Below are 26,089 nucleotides of genomic sequence, written 5' to 3' on the forward strand. Positions count from 1 at the left end.
ACGACCAAGTCTATCAGAGGTCGAAAGCTATTCCGGCCCACAAAAAGGCCCTTCCCACTCTGCTACTCCTCTCTCTCTCAATTTTCCATAAAACCGGAGAGAGGTCAGGCGCAAAAGCTTGTTGTCCCCTTTTGCGTTGCTGCCATCGTCATCCAAACGATCCGACCAACCCCGCATTTTGCCGAGGCTGACGTACCAAATGCGAAAGGTGTATCTTAGTGCGTTAAGAAAAAGCCGTGATTCATATGCCGTTGTCCGTGTAAAACTTTTCCGCGGGCCGAGTCCCAGAGTTGTTTGCCGTGAGAACATGAGAGCAAGGAAAGACGAAAAAAGACGAGGTTGAAAAAAGGAAATGTACAAAGCATTCGCAATGCCTAGTTGATATCGCATAAGTGAGCCACGGTAGTCTCGAAGCCGTCGAACTGTCCCGAAACTGAATCTGCCGGGTAGGCAGATAACTCATCGCCGATAGCCATCTGGACTTAGTTGTTGGGGCACTGAGACTGGACGTGGCCGGGCTGCTGGCACTTGTAGCAGATCTTCTCGCCTCCGGAAGACTCCTTAGGGCAATCGCGGGAGAAGTGGCCGTTCTCGCCGCAGTTGTAGCACTTGGAACCGTTGGTGCAGTCGCCTTGTGGTATGTATATTAGCAAGGTCAAGTCGTCAACCATGAGGTCATTGAGTTCTCACGAGACATGTGGCCGTAGCCACCGCAGGAGTAGCAGGTCTTCTGGCTGGCACCGCCGTAGCCGCCGCCGCCGCTGTAGCCACCGCCGTAGCCGCCACCGTAGCCGCCACCAGCCTTGGGGCAGTTGCGGGCAATGTGACCGACCTCACCGCACTAGTATCGCATGTTAGTACTGGCAAATGTCGTGCAGATGGGAAAGGCAAGGCAAAACAAACCTTGTAGCACTCGGAGCTGGAGGGGCCACCGCCACCGACGTTGCCTCCCTGAGGGCAGTCACGGCTGATGTGGCCAGCCTGGCCGCAGCGGTAGCAAGACTTGGTGTCCTTGGGGCCCTCGGGGCAGTCACGGCCTTGAAGTACGTTAATGAACAATCCGATGAGCATCTTGGAGAGTTTGACTTACTCATGTGGCCCTCGTCTGAAGCAAACGTCAATCAGTCATCTCGTCGGCAACACACATTGCACATCAAAACTCACTGCCGCAGTTGTAGCTATGTAAAGGTAAGTATGAATCAAGTAAGCAGGGTTGAAAATATCACAATAACATACCACTTGGCGGCGCCACGGTTAGGGCACTCGCGGGCCTACACGTAGTCAGTAAGTCGAAAGCTAGACATCGTCATATCCTCCGGTAGGTCGTACCTGGTGACCAGCCGCACCGCCTAAATATTTCTGGTCAGACTCTTGCGCTCATGGAATGGTGATAACGTTTTGAGAAAAGGCAGGATCAAGGTGTCACTGGCACACCAGCTCAGAGTCAGTAAGATGACGCAGTAAGGGTATACACGCGGCTTCTTTGACAGATCTGGCCCAGAAATACGAAGTTGGCGAGCCGTTACACGAACGGAATCGCTTTGCCGCCAGGCCTTCTTCCAAGTGATGTATTCAAGCTTCGTGCCGCTGTGGACTCTGCCAGACACCAACATGCAAGTCGTGTTGTTGCTCGACAGGGTCCTCAGCGCTCACGATGACCAGCAACGTCAAGATCCAGCGGATGGGTGAACGTGAGTTCGGAGACAAGGGGCCCAGAGGAAAGCTACATAAATGAAACAGCCACCAATGACAGGCTGAAAAGCTCAGGGTGAGAGCGGTGAGGACTCGGTGAACCAATGGCAACCCAATTCCGGAATAAGGTGCTAGTTGACACCGAAAGCCACAAGCCCACCCACAGAAACGAAAGTTGAAAAATTGAAAAGCATGAGAGCAGCGCATAGGTTGGAAATGGTGAGACGGGAAGGGGGCTAGAGCTGGGAAGACACTCACAGGTGAAGCAGGTGCGAGCCTGAGGGGCGCCGGCCGATCCCTGGAAATCCATTGCGATTGATATTGGGTTGGTGAGAAGTAGTAACGGTACTGTTCAGAACTGGAAGAAATGCGTTAGAATGACGGCAAGTCGATGAGGTGATTTGAGATGTCGAAGGAGGAATTGGGCCAAGCTTTTCGTGCGAGAGGGAAAGATCTGAGAGGCGAAAGACGTCTTGTCGCAATGTGGTTGACGTGGGGAGGGGCAAGTGGCATGTGTGTATGTGTGTGTGTGTGTGTGCGCTGCGCGATGTGGGGAAGTTGGAGATGGAGGTGCGTGTGCGCCGCCTTCGTCAGATTCAAGAGGTGAAATTCGGTGGCAGCTGGCAAGCTCTGTAGGTGTGTTGATGTCGATGACGGGATCCCAGTCGAATGAACATATATGGTGAACGAGGGCTTCCACCCCCTTGGACGACGGGGGAAAAAAGGCTATACTCACGAATGAAGGGCGGATGATCGAGCCGTGAGGAAAAATCTCTGCTCGACAAGAAAAAATGGAGGGGGTATTTGCTGTGGTTTTGCAAGGTTTGCGATGGGTGGTGGTGGTTTTGTGTTGTGGGAGAGAAGGGGAGGGAGGCGGTCGTTGCGGCAGGGAGTGGCCAAGGTTAAAAAAGAAAAGGCAGCGAATTTGGATTGTCAGACCGCCTTGTGGAGCCCAAGAAAATCTGGTAGATGGGCTGGCGCCGGAGCACCAATCAGATAGGCAAGACCCTTCTCATAAGGGGAAGAGCCCGTCTCTGGATGCCCGTTCTGGCCTTCCTTGGGCTTTCTGGCTTGGGCCGGGCAGACGGCATTTGTGTTGATTGTGACTTTGTGAGTGTCTGGATACCTATGAGGTGTGTGACGGAGATTGACACAGCTTACCTTACCTCTCAGCTCAACTATCAGTACACTTGCCATCTTAGTCCTGTTCGGCTGATGCACTTGATGCTGTCATTGCCAGCATTGTATTCGACCGGCTTACTTCTCCATCTTACAAGACCAGATACATGTCTGTCATTGCCAATCGATGTGAGTTTTGACATATTGCCCTCACATGTTCTCTGAACGTGGCTGGCCTGCCTCGTCTTGTGCCTGTGCCCTGGGACAGCTTCCTTGAGCTGGCCTCCAATGCCCGATATGTGCCGTCGCCTGTTCCCATAGCCGAAGATGAGATTGTGCTGTCCGTCAGCTTAGATAGGGCGGGCACAATGACACGGTTGGAACACTTTGGGCAGAATCAGGCCAGACAAAAGGGGCGGCAGCTAGTTAGTTTGCCTCACCAATGCAGCACCGGGAAGCGACCCGGGCTTGCCAATAAGGGTTATGGTCATGTTTTGAATACCACATTACGTAGGTATCCCAGGAGGACTCGGGTGGCCCAGGACAACCAAGGTTCAACAAGTTGAGATGATGAGACTTGAAGCTCGGGTTTCTGATAGCCTAAAGAACCTTCCAATAAGGCCGGACATGACGGGACACGAAACTCTAATATTCTGATGGGGAATGTAGAAGAAGCCGTCGGAGGGCAAGGCCGTCGGAGGGCATTGGAAGCGCTTGGTTCGAGCCCTTTCCTCGCAAACTCCAGGGACGGTGAACTCAAAGGCAGGTGACTCTACAAATCCAAACTGCATCGTCGATGCTCCAGACCAGGTTGATCACGGTAAAATAAAGTGCAATTTTTTCTTGTCAAAAGGGTCCCCCGACGGTTGAGGGAGGTGAGTTGCTGTAGTGTTCATGAGGCCCCCTCCCCACCATCCGTCGCTGTCCTCGTGCAGTCCGTATTTCACTTTTGCCCCTCCATTTTTTCGATTATTTTTTTCTGCCATGGGGAAAATAAAAAAAAAATACCAATCAGAAAATTCAGCATGTCGAAGGCAGGCAGGTGGGGTACCCCTGTGTAATATTCTAAAAATCGCCGAGAGGCAGGCAAATGGCAGCATTGGCAGGCCAAAATGGCAGGCCAGGCCCGGCCCCAAGCACTGTGAAATGCGATGCCCCAAAACTTGCTAAACCCCTTCCATCCGTATGAGGGGTCAGAAATCCTTGATTTCGTGCCACTGTGCTCCCGTCCCTTGCATCTCTCCCTGTCCTAAGCAGCCCCTCATCACACGCTCCTCTCGTGCTCCTCTCACGCTGCCACCTCGCCAGATGAGTGGGCTCTGATAAGTTTCCTGTCTCACAAGCCTCTGCTACAGGACAGCAGTAGCTACTGCTGCCCCTCTCATGCACACTGCAGTGGGGACCGAGACTGAGAGTGGAAAAGAAGAGGAGTGGAGTATCGTAAGCTGGCTCACACTGTGTTGTCTATCAGGCAGCATGAGCCTGGTCTCCAACCGTGCTGATTGCCCAAGTAATGTCTGAATAATCAACCTGAGGTTGCACCGTACGAGTAGGTACGCTCTGCTTGCCTACAATCCGCGTATTGTTAACCCTGTGCCGGGCAGTCTCGGCTACATTTGCCTCAGTTTTGTACCCCGCGATCCCGGTCTCGCCACTCGTTGGTGGTGAAGGTTATTCGTCGGTGGGATGGCACATGCCTCCCTGTGGCCCTTTTAAACTGCTGACGAGTTGCGCATGGCTCTAGCTCCAACTCCAGCTCCAGCCTGAAGAAGCTCGTGAGCCTGTCTACTGCAGATCAGCTTACGGTTACAGAACACCGAGGCTCGAGGACAATTCTCAGAAATTTTTACGAGTCATTTCGTCTCCTCGCAGGGCCTCCCCTCGACTCAGGAAACATATCCCATGAACTTCCTGCCCTGCTGCTGCCCTAGGCTGGTAAACAGCCATGTCGGAGATGCTATCAAAGTAGGTTTAAACCGAACCGAGGCTTGGATAGCCCCTCTAGATCGATAGTGTCCCCCTCATCAGAAAGCAAACCCCCTCCAAGAACGAGAGGAAAACAAAAGGACAAAAAATCTTGATCGTCGGCTCCGTTCTCTCCAACCTCCTTCCCACCACGAACCCAATTCGCTACATCTCACTGGAGGAATAAACGCACAAATCCCACGAGTTTCATTCCATTCTCAGATTTCGGAAAACCATTTAGCCATGCCATGCCATCCAAGCAAACCAGAGCAGAGGATTGGTTCGTTCCATCGAGATGCAGTTCCGGTCCCGGGTCAGATCTGCCACGTTCAATCTCGGCCAATCTTCCCTTTCAGGTTGGTGGTAAGCTTTTCGCCCAGGCCTGTGAAGTCGCGTAGACCGGATGAACCCGGTCAGCCATTTCAACCGACAGCCATTTCAACCGACAGCCACTTCGCTTCGTGCTTAGCTGTGCCGACAACCCTTCTCTTATCCGGGACGCTTGCTCAATTACCAAGAAATCTGTCCTGGCGTATTACTAGTCTTCCGTACGGCGTCCAATCCGGTACGTTGCGCTTGCGCCTGTTGTCGCCGCAAGTGTTGGTTGACAACGATATTCCATCGAATGTTCTCTCGCTTGGCCGGCCATTACGCAACAAACGCACAACGACTTAGGTGCACTGTGCACCTAAACCCATGTCTACTGCATCTGCAAGCTAGGTCTCGTTTACTGCGGTTTGTGTCCAATCGCTGCAACGCAACAGACGGGCTTCCTCGTGAACCTCGTGGGCTCCAGGCGCATAGTCCGCAGGCGTGTCACCCGAGAAATGAAGCGGCGGTGGTCGCGACCTGCCCAAATGAGCTCCAAGGGCGGACGCCGGGAAAACATGACGGCACCACTGCATCTTTGCAAATGTGAAGCATCTTCAAATGCGACTCGTGTGGAGTCTCTACCGGACCACTGGCCTCTTCGAGGCCACACGTGCGACCCAAGACGCTAGAACGGCATGTAACCACAAACCACCGCAATAATATGCAGGAGAGCCCGTAAGCCATAGGGGAGACGCGGAGACCAGCAATGGGGCCTGCTCATGGATACCGGCATTTGCCCGCTAGAATGTCTGCCACATATCTCTCTGGCGGAGACGTGGCACCGGCAGGTGTTGCGATTCCCGCTGATTGCTGTAGCTAAGGAGGTATCGGGTGAGAGAGAGATGTTGTGGCCTACTCGTCAGTATTCGAAACTTTTTATAGCAGCAAAACCCAGGCCGTGCAGGGCAAATCGTTTGCCCAGCGTGGCATGTTTCTCAAAGCTTGGCTTTTCGCTCCTGCGTGTGTTCTCGACACGAAACCGATTCTGGGCCATCTTAAGCAAGGACGGCGCGAAAGCCAGGCTAGGTACCAAAAATTCTTGCCCAAGCTCCCGCATACACTCTCAACCCCAGATGGGCGTTTCTGGATGTATCGGTGCTATGGGCGGTGCTATGGCGCCGCTTCAGACTTCCTCAGGCATTGTATCCGTAAACGTGGCGCAATGTGGTCGTCGGATTGATCAGTGATCCGGGGTTTCCGCGATTATGCAAGGTCGAGGGGCGATATTTCAATCAAGCCCGGCATTGCCAATTCGAGCTTCAACCGAGCTCTTGCAGAGTCAGGAGCAAGATGGCTTTGTGGTCGATGAACCAACCTATGTTGCAGTCTGCGATGGCGATCATTCGCCAGGGTCGGTGACCGTTGAAGAGCTGCCGGCCCGGGCGACCGACCGTAGTCCGTGGGGATTTCGGGGGGCCCACTGACCAGAGAGTGTCTTCAATCTTATTAGCCTTGAACTGTTTGTTAGTACCTAGATATATCGGAGAAGCCGTGCAGGCCCACCAGTATCCGTGTCACAAGCCATTCCAGCCGTACCAATTGATCGATCGAAGGCTTGTTACTCTGCATTTCCATCCTGCGCCCCGCCCAAGCTCTTCTCACTGCGGAAGTGGCTCCGATGCAGTGTTCGACCAGGAATCAGACTGCCCGCCTTCGTGCTTGGGTCATCCCGAAGTTGCAATGACTCCGAAGGGTGGGAGGTAGACCATGGCGCTTCTGGAACTTGGAAGATTGCATTGATTAAGGCACAATCCGGAATGAAAATCCAGAGACCATCAGGAGGAGGTTTGCACAAAATGATGCTAGATGGCAGAGCGTGGTATCGTGGTAGCGTGGTTGAAGGAAGAACGTCTCCTCGTGCCTGTCGTTTGAATAGTGGCTGAGATTGTGGCTCAGGAACTTCTGCACAGACCTCTCCGTGGCGCAAATAACAACAACAATATGGGGATGTCTTGGCAAAACGCGGTTCAGGGAAGGCGCGTCTTAGTACGGCGTGCCACGGAGAGCTCAGCTTGAACTGACAGCTGCATAACCACGCACGTATCTTCATGTACCTTGACAGAGTTCCTGTCGTACATAATGGAGAAGTGGTCGGCGCAAGGTCGGGCGGCAATCCAAGATGCATTGGACGCATTGCGTGAGACAGTTGGTGAGCAACTGGATAACGGTATGTGCAATCGTAGATGCTTTGCCGTAATGACACTATGATACTAGCTTCTCAACAGAGGTCGAGCAAAGGCTGAAAGAGGACGATCGATCACGCGCATTCCTCACAGATGAGCTTGAAATATTGAGGTCTCGCTCTGCCGAAGTTGATCGGTTAGAGGAGGAAAACCGGAAGCTGAGGACGAAGCTCCTCCAATTCCACCAGCAAAATCGATCCGTTGAGTCGTCTCGAGGTAGCTCCCGCCCGAGTTATGTCACCAGCGACCAAGCCACCAACACAGACTTTGCGCCAGCAGAGACTCCTGACAATGGAGGTGATCTAGAGAATGTGCTGCGGGAAAGCCATAAGCTACGTCGGAAATATAATGCTCTGGACCAGAACTTCAGGATCCTGAAAGCAGAGTTCAATAAGCGGAGGGACGAGAGGAAGGAGGAGAACAAGAAATGGGAAGACTATGCGACAAGTTTGGAAGCCAAGATAAGATATCTGGAGCAACGTCGAGGCGATGCTGATGCTGCGGCGCCCTCGGCAGAAGCGCTCCCAGAACAAAGGAGGCCTCACGCGCGTTCAGCTACGAGCTTTGCGTCAGATCCTGAAGTTGGAGCAACAACAACGCTCAACAACCCGTGGATTTTGCGACAATCTTCTGCCGAAATAGCTCCCGTGCAATCAGATGGCATAGAGACTCAGAATCTGCCTGCGACATACCCGACGGAGGGGGAGACGACAGAGGGTAATAAGGAGGCCGATGAGATTACTCTCCCACCAATGAGACAGAACGCCAAGACAGATTCGGATATTCGCATCAAACCAGAGCCCTCTTCCGACGGCCCTGTCATCATCTCGGAGCGCCTTGTAGGCAAGAGAAAGCATCCTGATGATTCCTCTGCGGAACAAGGAGAGCGACGCAGGATAAAGATGGAGAGCTCGAATCTTACTGCGGGTCCTGTCACCAGTCAGCTTCAGGAAGAAAGTATGGATCTGGATGAGGTTGGTCAGAGACTAAACACACCACGAAAGAATAGGTTATTGGCCAACAATCTGGCCACGCCTGGTCAAATGGACACGGAGAGAGCCCAGACAGCCGCGCCCGTCTTTGTCAGGCCTGACAACACCAATGCGCCGACAAGTAGGACACACGACTCAACAGTGGTTCTGACACCGGTCAATCCTAATGCTCGTCCGGTGCGCCCATATGAGTTGAATCCCGTGGAAAAACCAACAAGGAAGGGTCTCGCCCAAGGCATAAGGAACCTGGCTGAGGATGGAATTGTCTACGATAAAACAGGCCATGGAGAGCCGGCAGGGCTATTCCGCACTCCGCAACCTCCTGGCCGCTTGAGCACGCTGTTGAACGCACCGTCTCCAGAGAAGACTCCTGCCATAGTACGGTCAGCACCCCGTCTCAGGGATACCGGTCGAATGGCGGAAGATGGACCCCAATTTCCCGAGCGTCGGGAGCTCCCATTCAACAAGGAGCGCCGCGGTAGGTCAAAAGAATCCCCACCTGTCGGCCGAATGGAGCAAGGAGAGAACGCGGAGCCTGCCACAGCCCGCGGGCAGTCCCGAAATAGTGCGACGGCCGGCCCACAGCTGCTACCCACGAGTGCGTCACTGCGGTCAAAGCCTGCTGCCTCTCTGCGTCTCGAGGACTTCAAGGTCAATCCGAAGTTCAACGGCGGTTCCGACTATGCATATTCAGAGGTAGTTAGGAACAGAGATGACAGAGCCTGCTTGCCTGGTTGTACGGACATGAGTTGTTGTGGTCCACAATTCCGCGCTATGGCTTTAGCCCAAAGAAACAACGTCGAACGCACTCCGGTATCAGACACCAAGTTATTCGAAGATTATCTTGGTGACAGAATCACCATCATTTTGGGGATGTCCAAGGCAGAGAAAGAAGACCTGTGGATAGAGGCTAAAACATGGCAACTTGCTAATGAGTTGGGCAAACATCGTCACCGATACGCTCGAAGGCCTTCTCCTCCGGGTTTTTGGAACGCGGATTTTCCTACTACGCAGGAGGATCAGGCTGAGACGGCAGAAGTTGAAAAGAGGGAGAAACAAATGATCCAAGAACGGTATCGAGAAGCGATGAGAGGAAGAGGCCGCTGGATTTTCAAGGATGAGTGAAGTAGCTGTCGAGGCTAGCTTCTTTGCGAGGTACACGCAGGAGTGTCGTTGATTCAAACAGCAGATATTGATGCTCCAGGGACACTTGGGGTCGAAAGCGTAACTCAACTGCCCAAGTGCACGATAGGGAAGTCCCAAACGAATATCCCTACCCAGTTTCAATTATCACAAATCATGGACTATGTCGTCCCTAAGATATAATCAATACCAAGCCAGCATGCGCCTCATATTTTAGGGTATCCATGATCCTTCATCTTACACTACAGATAAAAAGATGGACGGGAGCTGCAGAGAGCTGTTAATCATCATTTGGATGTGAATCCTTTGGAGTTCGTTTGGACGAGCAAGCATGACTGCTATTCCGGCCAGACGAGGTCTTGGCTGTAATTGACGATGGTGATATCAGATTTACACGACACTCTGTGTTTTGATGCAGTATCTCGAAAACTCTAAGTTGTCCTGTGATTGCAGACTTTTTCGGAATAATCGAGAAATGAAGTGGTTTAATCCAGCGTCACCGAGCTCACCTTGCAGGTGTGTTTTCCGGTCAAGCCTTCCGTGGTGAGCCTGTATTCGGGCAAACTACGGAAGAAGAGACCCAATGGAAGCTCGCGGTGATCGAAAAGTGATCTGTGCGCGAAGCTTCGGCCCAGGCAATCGCCTTGCGCCAACAAAGCCCGGAGCCCGCTGTCCGTTAGCTCCAGGTCGACGGTTCTACCACTCCCGCGCGCGGCTTAATTTTTTGTCATCTCCATTGGAAGCAACCGCACAGCTTCACAGCCGTCGCCCCGTCCCCAGTCGTCGACCCTTCGCCGTTGCTGCTTTCATCGCAGCCCGTCCCTCCGTCTCTGCGCGATTAATCAACTGTGGCGAGCGACTTATTCACTTTGCTTCTTCCCCCTTCGCTCATTCGCAATACTTAAGTCGGGCCTATTTTCTTCCCAACGGTTCCCCGCAACCCTCACGAGAGCGACGCACGACTGGGACCGTTTGGAAACATTTCCCTCGTGCCTCACACACAAGCAAACAACCTAATAATCGATACGCGAACCGACCGCCGTCCAACCTGTCGACGCTCCATTGCGAACGCGCCGACAAACGTGTTGAAGGAAGCCGCAGACTCAAGGCAGTGATAGTTCCAGCCGTGGACGATCACTGCAAATACACGACTCCCAAGCCGGCAGGATGAACAATCGTCATCTGCCGGCTGGGCAAGCCATGCCGGGGGGCGGAGGGCCAGGAGGAGGAGTTGATATGGGTGGTGGTCCCGGAGGAGGCAACAGACGGAGGATGCAGCAACAACCGACGTATGCGCAATACCAGCAGTACCAGCAGTATCAGCAGCAGCCCATGTATCCAAACTACATGAACCCCTACGCCCAGCCGACGCCATACTACCATCAGCTGCCGCATCAATATCAGACTGGAGGCATGCCCTCTGGCTACATGCACTATCAGCAGCAGCAGCCCTATGTGCGGTCACCACAGGCGATGCCTCAACCTCAATATGTCCCCATGGCCGGCGTGAGCGTTCCCCAGCCGTACTCGCAACCATCGCCTGCTCTATCAACGCCCTATCACCCGCCTCCCGTCCCCGCTGCCAATCCTGTGCAGACGCCGCCTCCACCCCCGCCTCCACCTGTTGAACCTACGCCGGAGCCTTCCGTCGTCACACCCTCTGTAGTAGCTTCCTCGGTCGTATCCTCATCAGTTGTCACACCATTTGCCGAGCCATTCCACCCTTCGGCGCCCCCTGCCCCTGTACCTGCTACGCAGAGTCCAGAGCTTCCCCAAGATGTGAAGGAATTCCGCGCACCGGTAAGTCGATCAGATTCTAATCGTGTTGACTTCGTAGCTGAACACAAAAAGCTCCCATGGACACCGCCCGATCAAGCACCGTTCCCTAGAAGGGCTCCTAAGTCAAGACGACGAAGACGATTGATGAGCGCGAATGCCCAGAATCTGACGCTGCCTGTGGAGCAGCATGAAGGCGCCCTGGAGTCGGCTACCAAAACCGGCGCGGATGACGGTTCAAAAGCAAAGGCTGATTCTAAGAAGGCGGCGCCCTGGAGCTCCAAGGATACCGACTCTGAGAGCGCGACTCTGAGAGCAGACTCCCTGACGTCTGAAACTCCTAAGGAGAGTGACAGGTCGGCGACTAGCGTCTCGAACATGGGTAGCCCGAAGGTGAATGCGCCAGTATCTGAGGTTCCCAGAGAGAGTGTCAGATCAACGGCGAGCAATTCCACCGTGTCGGCGTCCCGCCCTGCAGTACCCGTCGTTCCGGTCGTCCCAGCTCTTCCAAAGAGCAGCCCCAAGGAGACCAAGCCGGCAAGCATCAGCCAGTCAGCAGAAGAATCCAAGCAGCCTGCTTCTCAGGAGGCGAAGACCGATGGGGCGACAGAAGGTACGGATGTCGCTGGTGCGGAGCAAGACAAGGCCGAGGTTCCAACGGCAGCTGCCGCCAAGGCGGCTCCAAAGTCGTGGAGTGGACTCTTCTCCGCTGCTGCGGCTGCGGCTGCTCCCAAGGCGCAGCCCAGCGTCAACGGTCCCGTTGCTCCGGTGGCGGCCAACGGTGCCTCCACGAATGGCGATGATGTCGTCAACGGTGGTGCTTCCACTTTTCCCGCAGGGAACACAAACTCTTTGGCCGCTGCAATTCAGGACTTCCGCGTTAGCAATCCTGCCAAGGTTCAGTTCATCGAGCCGAGAGGCCTGATCAATACCGGCAATATGTGCTACATGAATTCGGTTAGTACCATGTGCCCACATAAGCTCCGTGACTAACATGAGCCTAGGTTTTGCAAGTTCTTCTCTTCTGTGCACCATTCTACAACTTTTTGGATCAGGTCAGCAAGAAGGCTGTACACAAGTTCAAGAGCGATACGCCCGTCATAGATGCCATGATTATGTTTATGAGGGAGTTCCGGGTCATCGACTCGACTGAATCAGTCGAGAAGTTGCGCCGAAAGCTTAAGAGCGAGCAGCTGGAGCACTACGGCGAATCCTTTATTCCCGAGTTTGTGTACAAGGCTATCCAGCCTCTCCCGGCGTTTGCCAGCATGAGAGTACGTTATGTCACATCTGCTTTATGTACAACTGGCTAATACTTCGCTGCAGCGCGGACACCAGCAAGACGCTCAGGAGTTCCTGGGTCTGATTTTGAACGCCATTGATGAAGAATGTGCCCAGGTAATGTCGACGAATGGACCGACCAACGGGGCCGCTGAAACCCGGCCTACCTCCTCCGCCGCCAGCGTTGTTGAGTCTAACGATGGCGCGGATGGATGGTTTGAAGTTGGATCTAGACAGAGAGCAGTCGAGACGCGCTCGTCCGGAGCCAGCTCGACGACGCCAATCACTCGGTTGTTCAGTGGACAATATCGATCAGAGCTTCGCCGTCCTGGTGTGAAGGACTCGGTTACTACCGAGCCCTTTCAATCTCTCCAGCTGGATATTGGTGCTCCTTATATCCAGAACGTTGTCGATGCAATCAAGGGTCTGGCGGTGCCTGAGAGGCTTCAAGGCGATGTTGCTCCTATGACTAAGCAGACCCTGATTGAGACTTTGCCGCCGATTCTCATTCTTCACCTGAAGCGCTTCAAGTTCGACACCGAAGGGACGACCAAAATCGGCAAAAAGGTCGGATACCCTCTTGACCTGCAGCTGCCAGCGGAAGTACTTTCGAAGAGAAGACGCAACGCCCTTGTTTCCGAGGGTGTCGGCATGCCCAAGTATAGGCTGATCGGTGTCGTCTACCACCACGGCAAGCAAGCTAACGGGGGTCACTATACTGTGGATGTGCGACGGCAAGACGAAAACGAGTGGATCCGGCTGGACGATACGATCATCCGGCGTGTCCGCAGCGAAGACGTGGCCGAAGCTGGTGCGGAGGAGGAGGCCAAGGATACCGGTCGATCGGGCCCTGCCTCGCGCGACGCATCAACCAACCGCTTCGGTGCCATGGCAGACGATGACGAGGGCGATGATTGGAAGGAGGTCACCACCTCTGCCAAGGGCGGTGAAAAGGGTGGCGAGAAGAAGTGGAGCGCCGTCGCCAACGGCAATGGCACCGCATCCAAGGGGAAGCCGGCCAAAGACAATATCAAGGATAACAAGGTTGCCTACCTGCTGTTCTATCAACGGGTCTGACCGACGGAAAGATAATTTGGGATCCAATATCAACAGGAACCGGCGAGTCGACAGGCGCGCGTGGGGATGAGCACGAAAAGGCGGCCGCTTCAATAGGCGCAAACTGGCCATATCAAGCAAGAGTTTGAAGTCTACGAAGTAGAAAGAAGACAGAGATACAGAGGATGCGGTTGGGGTGCTACGGTTGTCTCAAATCTAATTTGACTACACACTCAAAGCGGGCTGACTGGGAGGATCTCATTTCAGCATCCCAGAGGAAGATGGGGCGAGGGAGAGGAAGGAAAATCAAAAGTTTACTACCTAGTCATCTGCATCATTTGTAGATGGTTTCTTACGACATTTAGTGATCCGAGTTGAGGTGGGAGGAGTAGTATGGGATGGAGAACTTGTGGGTTCGGCAGAGGGAGAGAAAAGGAGGCGCGCTGGCGGTTTTTTGTCTCTGGGACGGTCGTCCCCAAGTACGAAAAGTCTGGGAATGGGGGTTTAAGTGGAAGGGTCAATGAAATAAGACACACGGACCGGGAGGTCTCTGTAACAATTAAAAACCATTGATGATGATTTTGGGTCTGGTTCGCTTTGCGATTGATAAGGTGCAAGGGATGATGCGTGGTGAAATGCCCCCCCCACCGGGTGTAAGCCGCCAGAGCTGATGGCTTCCAGAAGAGGAAAGTGGGGGGGGGGGGGTTTCGACTCTAACGAGAGGAGGAGGTGGGATGATGAAATTACTTTCCTCGCCCAAAACCTCTCAAAAGTCGTCGTACTCGACCTCACGGTATCTCTTACAGTAATCAACCGTCAAAGTGGCAACTATCCAACCAACCCGTACCGAAACAAAAAAAAACTGTACTTCTTGTGAAAACCCAACCAAGGACAAAAATAAAAAAAGAAACCAGAGTTCACAATGTCCGAGCCCACACAAAAGCCGCACTACATTTACAAAATCGTCCCCTCGGCACCGCCGTCGCCCTTGCCGGCCGAGTTCCCCCTCTCGGACCTCGACCGCAACGACGGCTTCATCCACCTGAGCACAGCCGAGCAGGTCCTCGGCACGGCGGACCTCTTCTTCTCCGCCGCAACATCCCTCTGGCTCCTCAAACTCCCCTATGCAGCCCTCGCCGAGGAGACGCGGTGGGAGTTCCCGCCCTCTAGCACTTTCCCCTCGGCGTTTCCTCACCTGTACGGACGCAACTTTGGCGCCGCCGACGTCGCTGATGCGCGGGGCTTTGAGAGGCCCGACGGCGCGGTGTGGAGCGAGATCCTTAGGGGGGATGCGTGGCTCGTCTGAAGCAAGAGAGGGAAATGCTCCATTTTATTCATTTTGAAATGTGGACGTCTTCGACGGTGGAGGTTCACGATTGAGAGAGAGCAGAGGGGACAGAAGCCAAAGGATGGATCATGAAGGAGAGTAAAAAAACTCTGCCCGGCGGCGGCGGCGACGGTGGGCCGCTAGATGGAGATTGCAATCGCTTGCCATGAATTTGTTTCTAATGCCTCCGCTCTTGCAGGGAGCGAGAAACAGCTCTCGTTCTCATCATCCGAATTGTCAAAACCAAAAGACGTCCCCTCCCAGGTGACTTTTGCTGCCTCCGTCAAAGCCAACGTTTAAACGAGGAATCTCAGTGTGGCCTGCCCTTTTTTTTCCCTTGGCCCTCTCCCTCTTGGCATCTCATATCCTCTCCACGTCAACATGAATAGACTCACGACAGCATCATCTCACATCAAAAACGTGCAACGCGGTGAAATCATGCCTTCTCCCCAGGCTTACCAGCCAGCCGTGTGTTTGGACCCTCCCAGTTTTCCACAGCACACTTTTCACACAGCGGGAAAATCTACCAATCGAGGAAAAACAAGTTCTCTAGCCCAAATCAGCTAGGATCGTGGAATATATATTCCCACGAGGTATCATTGCCCAAGCCCTGCGAGTCGTCGACTCGCACATGCAAAACAAAAAGAAAAGGTAAGAAAAAAGAAAGTACAGCCTATGGGTGGCTGATATGTAATAGCTCCTACTATGATGACCATTTTACGTCCGAACTTGGAGCTCTACTTCGCCGCTTGTTGGCCATGCTCGTTGGTGGGACGGGCGATACAGCCGGAGCTGATACGGCGGATGTGTTTCTGCTGACGTTCTCTTTATTCGACAGCGAACTCTCTGATCTGATTAAGGGAGGCTGCCCAGATGCGCTGCTGGGTCTCGCAAAAGAGTGTCGAGGCAGCCGACTCTTGCCCGAGGATGGCCCCGTTGGCATGCTTGACGACATCTCGCCGCTCACCCGCCGAGGAATGCTTGTGGCACCGTCTCTGCTGCGGGGGCGGTACAAAACTGCCTCGCGCTCCTGAACAGCAGTCCTTCTTGGACTGGCGGCCACCTCAATGTACGCGCCTCCCGACCCTGGTGGTATTTGTGACAGCCGGTGGTGGCGGGATTGCGATTGTGTCGGCGTGGCAGGCATCGACATGGCATGATGAAGTCCAGGCGGGGTATAGGACGATTTCCGCCTGGGTCCGGATCCCGAGCGTCGGGACGCTACCGATCCCGAAGAGCCCTTTCTTTCCGATGGCATGTCATAAAGCTCACTCTCGTTGTGTGACTTGACAAGTTCAGACGCGAGGTTCCGAACCAGCACAGCGGTGTCCTTCTCCGCGAGCATTTGAATTGCATCAAACAGAGATCTGACTTGCTTGATGTTCAATGAGCTGCTTCCGTTGCCCATGCCCAGCATCTCTGGCTCGCATGCGTCCATGATATTTCGGACTAGACGCAGCAGATTCAGTCGGACGACAGCCTTTTTGTGGCCCAGTCTTTGGCCGATGCCCGCAAACATCTCCGGCTTGGCCAGTGAGCCTGATATTGAAGGGCTCAACCGCAGAAGCTTTAATAGAGGCTCCAGAAGGTTGGCGTCAAAAGAGTTGAGCTTGTTGGTGTGGAAACAGGCGACGATTGCGTCTGTAAACTTGCCATCGAGCAGGTGACTCTCAACCTTTGCTGTTTCTTCCTGAAGCCAAATAAAAATGGCATCTAGCGCTGTGACCTGCCAGTATTGGTCGGCCAGCAGCGAGACGTAAAAGTCCAGCCCCTTATTCTGCCAGAGGTATCTACGACCTTTGCTTCCTGAGTGAGCCATATCGCACAGTATAGGCAACGCGAACTCCTTGGGCGGACGGTCGGTGTTCATGATTTTCATGAGCAAAGGAATAATGCCACCAACGGCAGCGTCCTCTTGCCGCTCCTTACTCAGACGGCAGAGGTTGAACAGGGTGTTCAGGACCTGGTTGGAGATCTCTCGGAAGTGCTGGTGTCCCTTCTTCATGCTGTAGCCAAGGACATCAATCAAGAACTCGATGGCGTCAGCTGTGTGGAGCGTTTCTATCGTCGTGGACAGCATTGAAAGGTTCTTGATGAATTTAAGCATCGTAATCTGGTGAATTGGCGTCATTCGTCGCAAGTCCTTCAGGACGCCTGGCGTTTTGTTAGTACGTGAGGCTGACTTCACTGGACCCGAAAACTTACTCTTCAGCACTTGCCGGTCAGCGACGACTTCCTTGACATAATTCTCAGCCTGAGAAAATAGGTAGAAGATATTAACGATTCGGCCCTCAATCAACTCAGAAAGCTCATCTTCTCCCTCCTCGTCGAGCACTCTGTGTAGCACCAGAGCAAGCGGGTAAAGAATCTTGCTTCTCGAAAAGATTCTGCAAAAGTCGTTCTTCGGGGTCGGGCCCTGAAGCTCGAAGACGTTCCAGATGCCGTTGACGCCAATCAAGACTAGATCTCGAGCATCGTCAAAATCTTCGTCGAGGAACTCGACTAGTACGTTCAGACCACCAGCGCTGACGAACATCTGCAAGGTCAACGTGGACGTCTGGTACATTTGGCGAACAAAAGCTGCAGCTTCCAGCCTGATTTCGTTGGAGTACTGCCGGGCTGAGAACTTGGTGATGATTGGAATGCCGCCAACGAAGCAAAGATTCTCCTGGATCTCGACATCGTCCAAAATGATCTATAGACGAGTTAGCACCATGCCAACTTACGCCACAAGGAGCAAAGGACATACAGTATTGACGACCTTCAAGAGAGACAGGATCATCTGCTGCCTGCTCTTGACTGTACACGGCTCGAGAAGCTCCAAAATCGGCAACAAACCGTGAGCGCTGAGGATGAGATCTTTGATCTCGGTATTCTCCCACAATAGAGCAAGCTGCACGCGTCAGTAAAGAGCCTTCTCGGGCAAAAACACATCAACCTTACCAAGTCTTCAGATAGCTCGCATAGCTTTTCCTCGCCTTCTGACGTTTTCAATGACCGTACGAGCTCTTCCACCTTTCCTGCCAGCCTAGCGTGTCTGTCCCTGGCAATATTCGCTTCCAGATCCATTTCGTCCCACCCAGGGTCCATGGAAGCAAATGGGTCATCCTCATCCTCGTCGTCACCGAGCCATGAGTTGTTGGAATACTTGGACAGCACCATGAGGCCGCCATCTTCCGAGCCCCTGTCGCTCTCCTCTCTCTCTGTAACTGCATCCTCCGGCCCAAAGATGTCGGAGAAATCCTCGTCGCCTTCGTCCTCGGCAAATTTTTGGATTTCAATCGATGATCTAGTCCGTCGCATAGGCCGATCTGGTAACACAGAAGGCCGCAGCTTCGCGCTGGGCGGTCGTCTGGAGCTCCCCGGGACAGGCGATTGTGTCGAGCGAGGCAAGCTCGTGAGATCTGAAGGATGAAACAGTTGAGGAGAGTCGACCTTTTTGATGAAAGGATTCAGTCCACCATCATTGAAATCGTTTTCTATGAATAAATCCGAATAGTCTTCTGTGTTCTGCTCTCTGAATGCCAGGTCTGGAGGAGCTGGTATCTCAAACTTGCTGGGGCCTAGCTGCGGCTTGACAGGCGACTTGGGACGAGATGGATTTCTAGCAGGGCCAGTCTTTCGCGGACTTGGCTTGGTCGGTGATTGTTGCTTCATCGGCTCTGGGTACTTGTCGCTCTTCTTGCGAGGCGTCGGACGAATCGTCTGATCCTGAAATTCGAAATCTGCAAATTGTCTCGGCCCCTTGATAGTCAACAGTTCTCCTTCGAAGTCGTCATCATAATTTTCTGAGTCGTTGCGAGCATCCGTAAGCGAAGCAAATGCCTTGAGCTTATCTGCAGACAACAAACCGCCAAAATTATCCTGGGGCTTCAGATGAGGCAAGTGCAGTGCGCTCGGGGAAATGGCTGTCGCGAAGTCGTTGTCCCAATTGTCGTCATCTAACAGCAAGTCATTATGCTTTCCTCAATCGGACGATCCTACACAAAGTTCATGCTTACCAGCAAGCTCCGGAGACCTGAAGGCTTCGGGCGTTCGCCTTGGTTTCGCAAGAGCCAAAGGTCCCCTGGGCTGAGTGATCAGGCTCGGTCGGAGCGGTTCGTTGGCACTGTATCTCGACCCGGGATGACCTTGCATCCCGGGAATTCCGCTGTCGGAACCGGTGGACGCCCTTAGTGAGCTTTCGGACGACTTGAGAGCCTTATTCCACTGTTTCACTTCCTCCACAGCTTGGCTGAAATTAGCTGGGGCCTTTGAAACGGGTGCGTCGCTTCTTCGGCATCCGATGATCCACGCGTGTCGTAAAAGTTTTCTCGCTGTGACTCTTAGGTTTGGGTCTTTTTGGAAGCATTGCATCAAAAAATCGCGAGACGCCTAAGTCGTGTTAGTCATACCTGCTTCAGAAAGAGGATAGGGTTCAGGGGCGCAAACCGGTGAAATACCCTCAGGTAATGGCGGATGGTCATCATTGACAATGGCAAAAAGCGCGGGCATAGCTGCAAGATTGTGGTATGGCGGTCTGCCTTGCAGCAACTCAATGACCGTGCAGCCAACACTCCAGATATCAGACGCAGGACTGGCGCCAGAAAGTTGAATGATTTCTGGTGCCATCCAATAGGGAGTACCGACGACCTGAGCTTCCTTATCTTGCCCGCCTGCGAGTGTGCTCGTCGAAACTCCAAAGTCTGCGAGCTTAACCTTCCCGTCCTTGGTGGTGAGGATGTTGGCGCCCTTGATATCTCGGTGGATTACACCCTGATCGTGAAGGTATTGCAGTCCTTGCAAAACCTGGGTCGTATATACGCCGACCAAGTTCTCGGGGAATTTGCCATATGACTTGCATATTGAGTGAAGAGAACCATTCTCACAGTACCTGAGCCAATGCGTCAGCCATGATCAGACGAACTAAAAGCTCAACCTACTCGAGAATGATGTTGAGACAGTCTGCCGACTTGACAAAGCCAATATACTTGACAATATTGTCATGCTACACAAACTGTCAATCAAGCGTCTTGTAAAACTTCTTAAGCCGGAAACACCTACATGCAAGTTCTTCAGAAGGTCGATTTCAGACTGGGAAATGGTTAGTCTCGGCAAACCAACGACAGGCAAGCGAGTGAGGGGCAAAGTATACCTCGATCATGCGTAACTCGCTCTTGGGCAGATCAGCAAGCTTGATCTGTTTGACGGCAACGGCCTCGCCCGTTCCCCAATTGAAAGCTTTGTAAACGGATCCAAAGGCTCCCTTTCCTAGGCATTCTCCCAAACGCTGTATTGAGAACCCTGTTAGCTTTGCGACCCTCGAGAATCATTCACCTCCTCTCTCCTATCTCCATCTCTCCCTCCAGGAATAGTCCTAACGGCCGGGTGTACGCACATAATCCTTCAAGCCCGGGTCTTGCAGCGCAGAGCTCTCTCTGGGGCCCTGTTTCTCCTTCCTCGGTGTTCCTGAGCCCCTCTCACGGGAGGCAACCACGGCGGCCCTGCCGTTTACATGGTACTGACGCTCGACAGAGGACGAGGCCGATGACGGGGGCGAGGGATTGGGCATGGTGTGGCCGGCGGACTGGAGGCCTGGCGCAATCACCAGTCTTGTATCTCGTGGTCGGGATTCGAGAGCGCTGACATGAACCGTCGCAAGGCGGAGGTGATTCCAAGAGAGGACCGCGCCTTCTCAATATAGGTAACCCAAGCAAAAGGATCGTAGGCAGGTCAAGCAAGCAGCGGCTACGGCAAAGGTGTGGGCGCGCTGCACATTGCCCGGCAGCAGGACGGCATGCCAGTCGAATGCAGTTCGTGATCGTTGTTTCTCGGTCCTCGGGGGTAGTTTCTTTTTTTTTTGGGGGGCGCGGATGCGGCAGAGTAGTCGTTCAGACCATGAAAATATCGGTGGGCATGCGGGGGCGAGGAGAGGGAAACCCAGTCGAACGAGGGGTGACGTGAGGTGGGCAGCTGCTGGTAGAGGATCCCAAACGCGAGGGACTGACGCTGGTGCGAAATGACGGCAGCGAAACAACAAAGACACAATCGTGTGTGTCGTAGGCTCCGGGTGCAAAGGCCAGCCAGCCTATGCCTCGGTTCGCGATGCGTAGGCAGAGTGGCAAGGGAGTTTGAATTGCTCTTCGCTGTCGGGTTTCACGTCGCTGCAGTCGCCAACGACGGCCGGTCGATCGGGACAGGCGGTCGGTATGCCGGTCGGGCGTTGGAGGGGTTTGGGTGCAAAGTAAACGAGCGGAATTGGGCGGGCGGGCGGCGAAGTCGTCGGGTGTTGGTGGGTGGGTGGCAGAGATGATGTCGGAGGGGTTCCCGGAGGAGAGTGGGCATCACCAGACAAAAGGGAAAGGGAAGAAAAAAAACAATGGAAGAGACGAAGTAGTAGCACCACACTCTCTGAGCCGCAGCTTGGGAAAACGATGTATTTTGTGAGAGGTGATGTGCGAGTCTGGGATAAGGTGCTTTTACACGCACGCACACAACACAAAACATATACAGGCGCGCGGGCTAGAGCCAGACGGGAGAGATGAGAGAGCCTTGAGATTCGACTCGCTGGTGCTGACGCGCCCAACCGCATTTGGTTCTCCAAGGCACTTCGCTGTATTCGTACAATGGTGCGGGAACGGGTGGAAACGTCAAGGTCCAGTGGCAGTGGCCTTGGGCGCGCATGGGCGAGCGGGCGAGTGCCATCAGTGGTCAGGTAGCCGCAGGGCAGCAATCCATAGGGACGATACACCTCCTTGGTACCTCTCCATTTCCAGCTCCCGTCACTATCACAATCACCACCACTATCCACTTGTCTACTAGGTATTCACTACCCGTACCACCAGCATTACATTACCCCCGGCAAGGCTGATCGATGCAGTGTGGTGGCATGTCTTGGGCCTCTGGGATTATTACAGATTTTCGAGGATTGTTTCTACGGGTCCATCCTGCCCTTGTCAGCAAATGATCCTGGTGCCATCCACGAGAGGGGCGAGCTGTGAGGAGCAGGCGGGGCCCAGGTGGGCACCCTTGAGGCTGGGGCAATGGGCAATGGGCAATGGATGGGTACGCTTCCTTTCCGACTCTCGCGCTAGCAACGCTAGAAGCTCTCGCACGCCGCCCCCCAGGGCTCCGTCGGCGCGCTCACACGCCTTCGACCTGAACTGGAAACAAAAGAACGGGCTCAAACCTCACTCACTCTCTTCTCTCTCTCTCGTCGTCACCTCGCCTCAATCACTGAAGACACATGAAAATCCGAACGAGCCAGTCTCTCTAGTTCTGTCCGTGTCAAGTTCTATCCTCTCATTCTCGAAGTCAATGCACTTCGGTTCTGTAAGCCTGTCTACCACCCCGTCTTATACACACGCACATCACATTGGGTTCTGTCTCATCTTCCCCAGACGCGGCACGCGCCTACATTCCACCCTAAGCTCTTGACCGTCGAATGTCTTTACACGACCACCGTCCCACCTGTCCCATCCTGCAATCCAGCATTGTTTGTGTGAACCGCTCTTCGCCGTAGTAACGGCGTGACAGTGTCTCGTCTAGAGAGATCAACATACCCTGTTACGGGTACCTACCCCTACCTCCCCCATGTCAATGACAGGGCCACCGAGTCCCCCCTCTCTGATTAGCTGACGTCGTTTTCTAGATTCTGCCTTTCTCACTACCTTTTTGTGTCCTTCTCTTTTTACACCCTAGACTATCACACCTCGTCTCGATTGCTTCCCGTGCCCCATCCAAGCGCCCACGAATATCCACCTACCAAACCCGTCCTCGAACAGAAGGCGGGCAAGGGACTGAAAGGGGGCGACACTAGCCGCGGTCGCTCACACACACACACACCCGTGGACTGATCAGCGCGGGAACGAACACACTAAGGCACGCCGCCGGCTTCGTGACATGTGAGTGGCCAGCCCGGCGACCTGCATCTAACCTCCCCAGGGGACCGGCCTGCCGCGAACGTGTATACCAGATTTCGAGAACCAACTTTTTCTTTCACAGAATGGTGATTTTGCGGACATGCTTGATTTCATCATCCGCATATGTAGTCCCTTCCAGCATCTCACTTCACTCCAAGCATGCTGCCAACATATCTCAGCGAGCATCCAAATAAACAACACTGGCACTCACCTTCCATACTGGACCTTCTTGCATTCCTCGAGTCCTCGAGGGACCCGTAGATCCACCAGCAGGTTGACCAAAGAGAGAACGACAGAGACAATACGACCTGGATGATGGTTCCTCAGGTCTCACTTCTCTCGACTGAGACCATGGGAGATCGCTGCTGACGTTATGATCCTCCCCTCACTTTATCACGTCCAAGGTAGAAGCATGCCCGGCTGTCGTCAACAAAAACAAGAGATCCTCGAGAAAAAATGGTCAACGGTCACTCCAATTGTCTTAACAGTTCTCGTCTGCAGTATCAGATCCCCAGCATCTTTCCCCGAGGTTTCTCGCTAGCCTCCCGTAGAGCTCCGTCCTATTGACCGAGCACGTCTCTCGCAACCCCGGTTCGAACGCGGCACGCTTCCTTCACAATACACGTATTATACAGATGGCCCAGATTACTGGATGGCGCCAATGAACCCAAAGTGACCCTGACCGTGACCATCATGGCAGGTCCAAACCCGTTACTCCAAACATCATGCCTAGGGAAACATCCTCTGTTCCCAGGCTTTTCGCTTTTCTTGTCAAAAAGTAGAATTGTAGCCCCGAAATCATGTGCAAACCGCTTTTCAGGATTCCTCGGGAAGAGTCCGCGAAAGTCCTGCACCTGCCCACCACTCATCGGGAATGTCTTGCCGCCGCGCGAGATGCCGCACGATCTCCTGCATGCCCTCCAGTGCATTGTCGTTGGACGAGTCGTTGCGGCTCGGGGGGGCTGTGTCACCATCTCCTTCCCCTGGGCCGCCAGCATCTCGCGATTCCTCGCTTGAATCTCTGACAATATGATCAAGCAGCTCTGGAAGTGGAGTGGGATCACGAGTAGCGATCCTGTAGTGTCGAGCAAGCTCCAGCCGCCGACGGCTTCGCATCTCTTCGTTGTCGCGACCGCTGAAAGGCCTGTCTGCACGAACAAAGGATATCCTGCTCGGATCATTCGCGTCCAAATCTGCAACAAAGCGCCTGTGTCTGGACGGGTAGTTCATCGTCCAGTGATCCGGCCACCCTCTTTCCATGTGCAAGTCCTCATGGCCTTCACTATCTGAGTTGTCAAGACCAGATTCGCAAGGCTGCTCGGTAGACTCTTCAGCCCTTTCAGGTCTGTCTACAGACGTACGGGAGGACGCGCCGGCGCTCTGTGACTGCGACGCAGAAGCAGACGCAGAAGCCGAAGCGAAAGACGAGCCAGCGCTGGGAGGCTGCGGGTCCGGCGTCAACGTTGTCAGGAGTGTATCCCACACGCCATCCTCATCAGGGCTGATGCTTCTGTTGCGATCGCCGAGGCCGTCTGCGAGAGAAGCCTCGATCAAGTGTCCAAACGGACGCATCCGGCGTACGCGCTGGTTATACGTTGTGCGATCTGGACGCGGTTCCACTTCCGGTCTACGCATACGGCCCGCAAACCTGGCGGAAGTTGCATGCTCAGGACTGCGGTCAAAGCGTGCTGCAACTGGCGGGGCGGGCTACTTGAAATGTTAGTTCGCAGCTTACTCTGGAATGCAGTCAAAAAAAGCCTACCATCGACATGCGATCGAGCTGTGCACGACGGAATCTCCGTCGCTCTCTAAAATCGGCATATGCTGATGAGCCCTCAAGCTGAGCCCTGTCGGGTTCCTGCCAGTTGACATCCTCTTCACCGGTCGGAGGTGCCACGTTGGCCCCTGAAGGTCTAGGCATCCGGTTTAGGATCCATTCATCGCCGTACAGGGAAATCAGCCGAGCTTCGCTGGCATCAGCGTCGAATTGCCGGTTCCGTGCATCGTTTGCACGTTCGACAATTTCAGCAGCCGGGTTGCGGCGGTCGTTCACTGGAGGAGTCGACCTCGAGGGGGGTGCAACATATGCCTCCGGGGGCGGAGGGTGGCCAGACTCGATCCATGGATACCGGGCGCGCGGGACAGGTTCGGGGCCGGGAGTGGGGAAGTTATCGCGGAGTAGGGCGGCGCGACGGCGGAACGGGCGGGCGTCGACACTGCGACGGGCGCGACGAATGGTAGAGCGAGGATGTCGAGTGGCCGCGGACTTGTCGCCCACTTGAGCGGGAACGTCTGACTCGACGGGAGCGATGAATAGTCTGCAGGTGGGAAGTTGCGATGTTAGCGGGGGAATGCAAGGCCAGGGGATGAAGCAGTCTGCATTCACCGCGACTGGAGTGCAACTCGGCGGCGGCAGCGGCAGCGGCGAAGACGAAGATGTGGCCAAGGCAGCCTTTGAACGTGGTCGACGAATCGCATACGCGGGAACGCGGAGGATTTGTGATGAACGAGATGGATACGGATGGAGGCATGGGAGTGGGAGCTGTTGCGATTACGCGACTGGCAGGCCGAGATTGAGCCAGTGTCCCACAGGCACGGCGCAAAGGCCAAGGTAATGCAGCGCGACCGGGAAACCGCAGGGGTAGGAGAGAAACTTACGGGAGTCCCATCTTGACCGACTAATGGGGCGCGCAACGAACGTAGCAAGGACAGCGGGGTTGATAATTGGGCGGTGCAAAGTATCGGCTTGATAGCAAGATTGATGCGATTGTCGTCGTGATGGAAGTGACGAAGAATGGGGCCGCAGTACCGTGTTTCGCGATGGATTCGCGATGGACTGGCGAGTTGCGCGAAGCGGAAATGGCTTTTTTCGTGGGGCGCACAGCGGGCGGGCGGGAGCGAGGATTGGGGTCAGTGACGGGGACGGGGGGGGCACTGGGACTGGACGTGGATTGACAGTCAAGGACGAAGCGAGGCGAGGGGGGGAAAAGGCAGACTCCGGGACTATTAAAAAAGGAACAAGAGGGAAAATGGGAATGGCGCGGGTCTTTGGGGAATAGCCGCTTTACTTCTTTTTTTTGTGAGTGGCTGGCCGCGCCATCCTGTCCCGGTCGCAGACAGCCTCTCTCTCCCCCTGTGGCGCGGCTTCATCAAGCAACTCATCTTTGACCAATCATGGGGGCTTCCTGGTGCAAGGTCAATGGTGGAGAACATCCACTGCCTGCAGGCTGCCCGTTCAGAGGGTGGCTGACGGGGAGCCGCAATTGGATGCAATTCGGAACG

At 54.2% G+C, this 26,089-nt stretch overlaps 7 protein-coding genes across 7 annotated transcripts; 4 read left to right on the forward strand and 3 right to left on the reverse strand.

Moving 5' to 3' along the window:
* Positions 1-482: 482 nt before the first annotated feature.
* CORC01_13832 (zinc knuckle) lies at positions 483-2,002 on the reverse strand (the record flags this gene model as incomplete). The annotated part of the gene is made up of 8 exons (XM_022625448.1): positions 483-631; positions 691-841; positions 904-1,037; positions 1,091-1,105; positions 1,165-1,178; positions 1,237-1,271; positions 1,330-1,349; positions 1,951-2,002. 8 exons carry the CDS (start codon positions 2,000-2,002, stop codon positions 483-485), a joined length of 570 nt encoding a protein of 189 aa, XP_022468029.1.
* A 3,017-nt stretch (positions 2,003-5,019) lies between these two features.
* CORC01_13833 (uncharacterized protein) lies at positions 5,020-5,451 on the forward strand (the record flags this gene model as incomplete). The annotated part of the gene is made up of 1 exon (XM_022625449.1): positions 5,020-5,451. One exon carries the CDS (start codon positions 5,020-5,022, stop codon positions 5,449-5,451), a length of 432 nt encoding a protein of 143 aa, XP_022468030.1.
* A 1,776-nt stretch (positions 5,452-7,227) lies between these two features.
* On the forward strand, positions 7,228-9,448 carry CORC01_13834 (DNA repair protein/CtIP; the record flags this gene model as incomplete). The annotated part of the gene is made up of 2 exons (XM_022625450.1): positions 7,228-7,315; positions 7,374-9,448. 2 exons carry the CDS (start codon positions 7,228-7,230, stop codon positions 9,446-9,448), a joined length of 2,163 nt encoding a protein of 720 aa, XP_022468031.1.
* A 1,218-nt stretch (positions 9,449-10,666) lies between these two features.
* Positions 10,667-13,600, forward strand: CORC01_13835 (ubiquitin carboxyl-terminal hydrolase; the record flags this gene model as incomplete). Its single annotated transcript, XM_022625451.1, has 4 exons — positions 10,667-11,266; positions 11,318-12,199; positions 12,247-12,516; positions 12,569-13,600. The coding sequence occupies 4 exons, from the start codon at positions 10,667-10,669 to the stop codon at positions 13,598-13,600; spliced, it is 2,784 nt and encodes a 927-aa protein (XP_022468032.1).
* A 901-nt stretch (positions 13,601-14,501) lies between these two features.
* Positions 14,502-14,885, forward strand: CORC01_13836 (uncharacterized protein; the record flags this gene model as incomplete). The annotated part of the gene is made up of 1 exon (XM_022625452.1): positions 14,502-14,885. One exon carries the CDS (start codon positions 14,502-14,504, stop codon positions 14,883-14,885), a length of 384 nt encoding a protein of 127 aa, XP_022468033.1.
* A 724-nt stretch (positions 14,886-15,609) lies between these two features.
* CORC01_13837 (uncharacterized protein) lies at positions 15,610-20,457 on the reverse strand (the record flags this gene model as incomplete). The annotated part of the gene is made up of 10 exons (XM_022625453.1): positions 15,610-17,060; positions 17,112-17,601; positions 17,656-17,799; positions 17,850-18,847; positions 18,908-19,280; positions 19,338-19,779; positions 19,829-19,893; positions 19,950-19,979; positions 20,041-20,175; positions 20,284-20,457. The coding sequence occupies 10 exons, from the start codon at positions 20,455-20,457 to the stop codon at positions 15,610-15,612; spliced, it is 4,302 nt and encodes a 1,433-aa protein (XP_022468034.1).
* A 3,166-nt stretch (positions 20,458-23,623) lies between these two features.
* Positions 23,624-25,476, reverse strand: CORC01_13838 (uncharacterized protein; the record flags this gene model as incomplete). The annotated part of the gene is made up of 3 exons (XM_022625454.1): positions 23,624-24,514; positions 24,570-25,125; positions 25,466-25,476. The coding sequence occupies 3 exons, from the start codon at positions 25,474-25,476 to the stop codon at positions 23,624-23,626; spliced, it is 1,458 nt and encodes a 485-aa protein (XP_022468035.1).
* Positions 25,477-26,089: the final 613 nt, after the last annotated feature.

The sequence above is a fragment of the Colletotrichum orchidophilum genome (genome assembly GCF_001831195.1).
Source record: "Colletotrichum orchidophilum strain IMI 309357 chromosome Unknown Scaffold_217.1, whole genome shotgun sequence".
Lineage (NCBI taxonomy): Eukaryota > Fungi > Ascomycota > Sordariomycetes > Glomerellales > Glomerellaceae > Colletotrichum > Colletotrichum orchidophilum.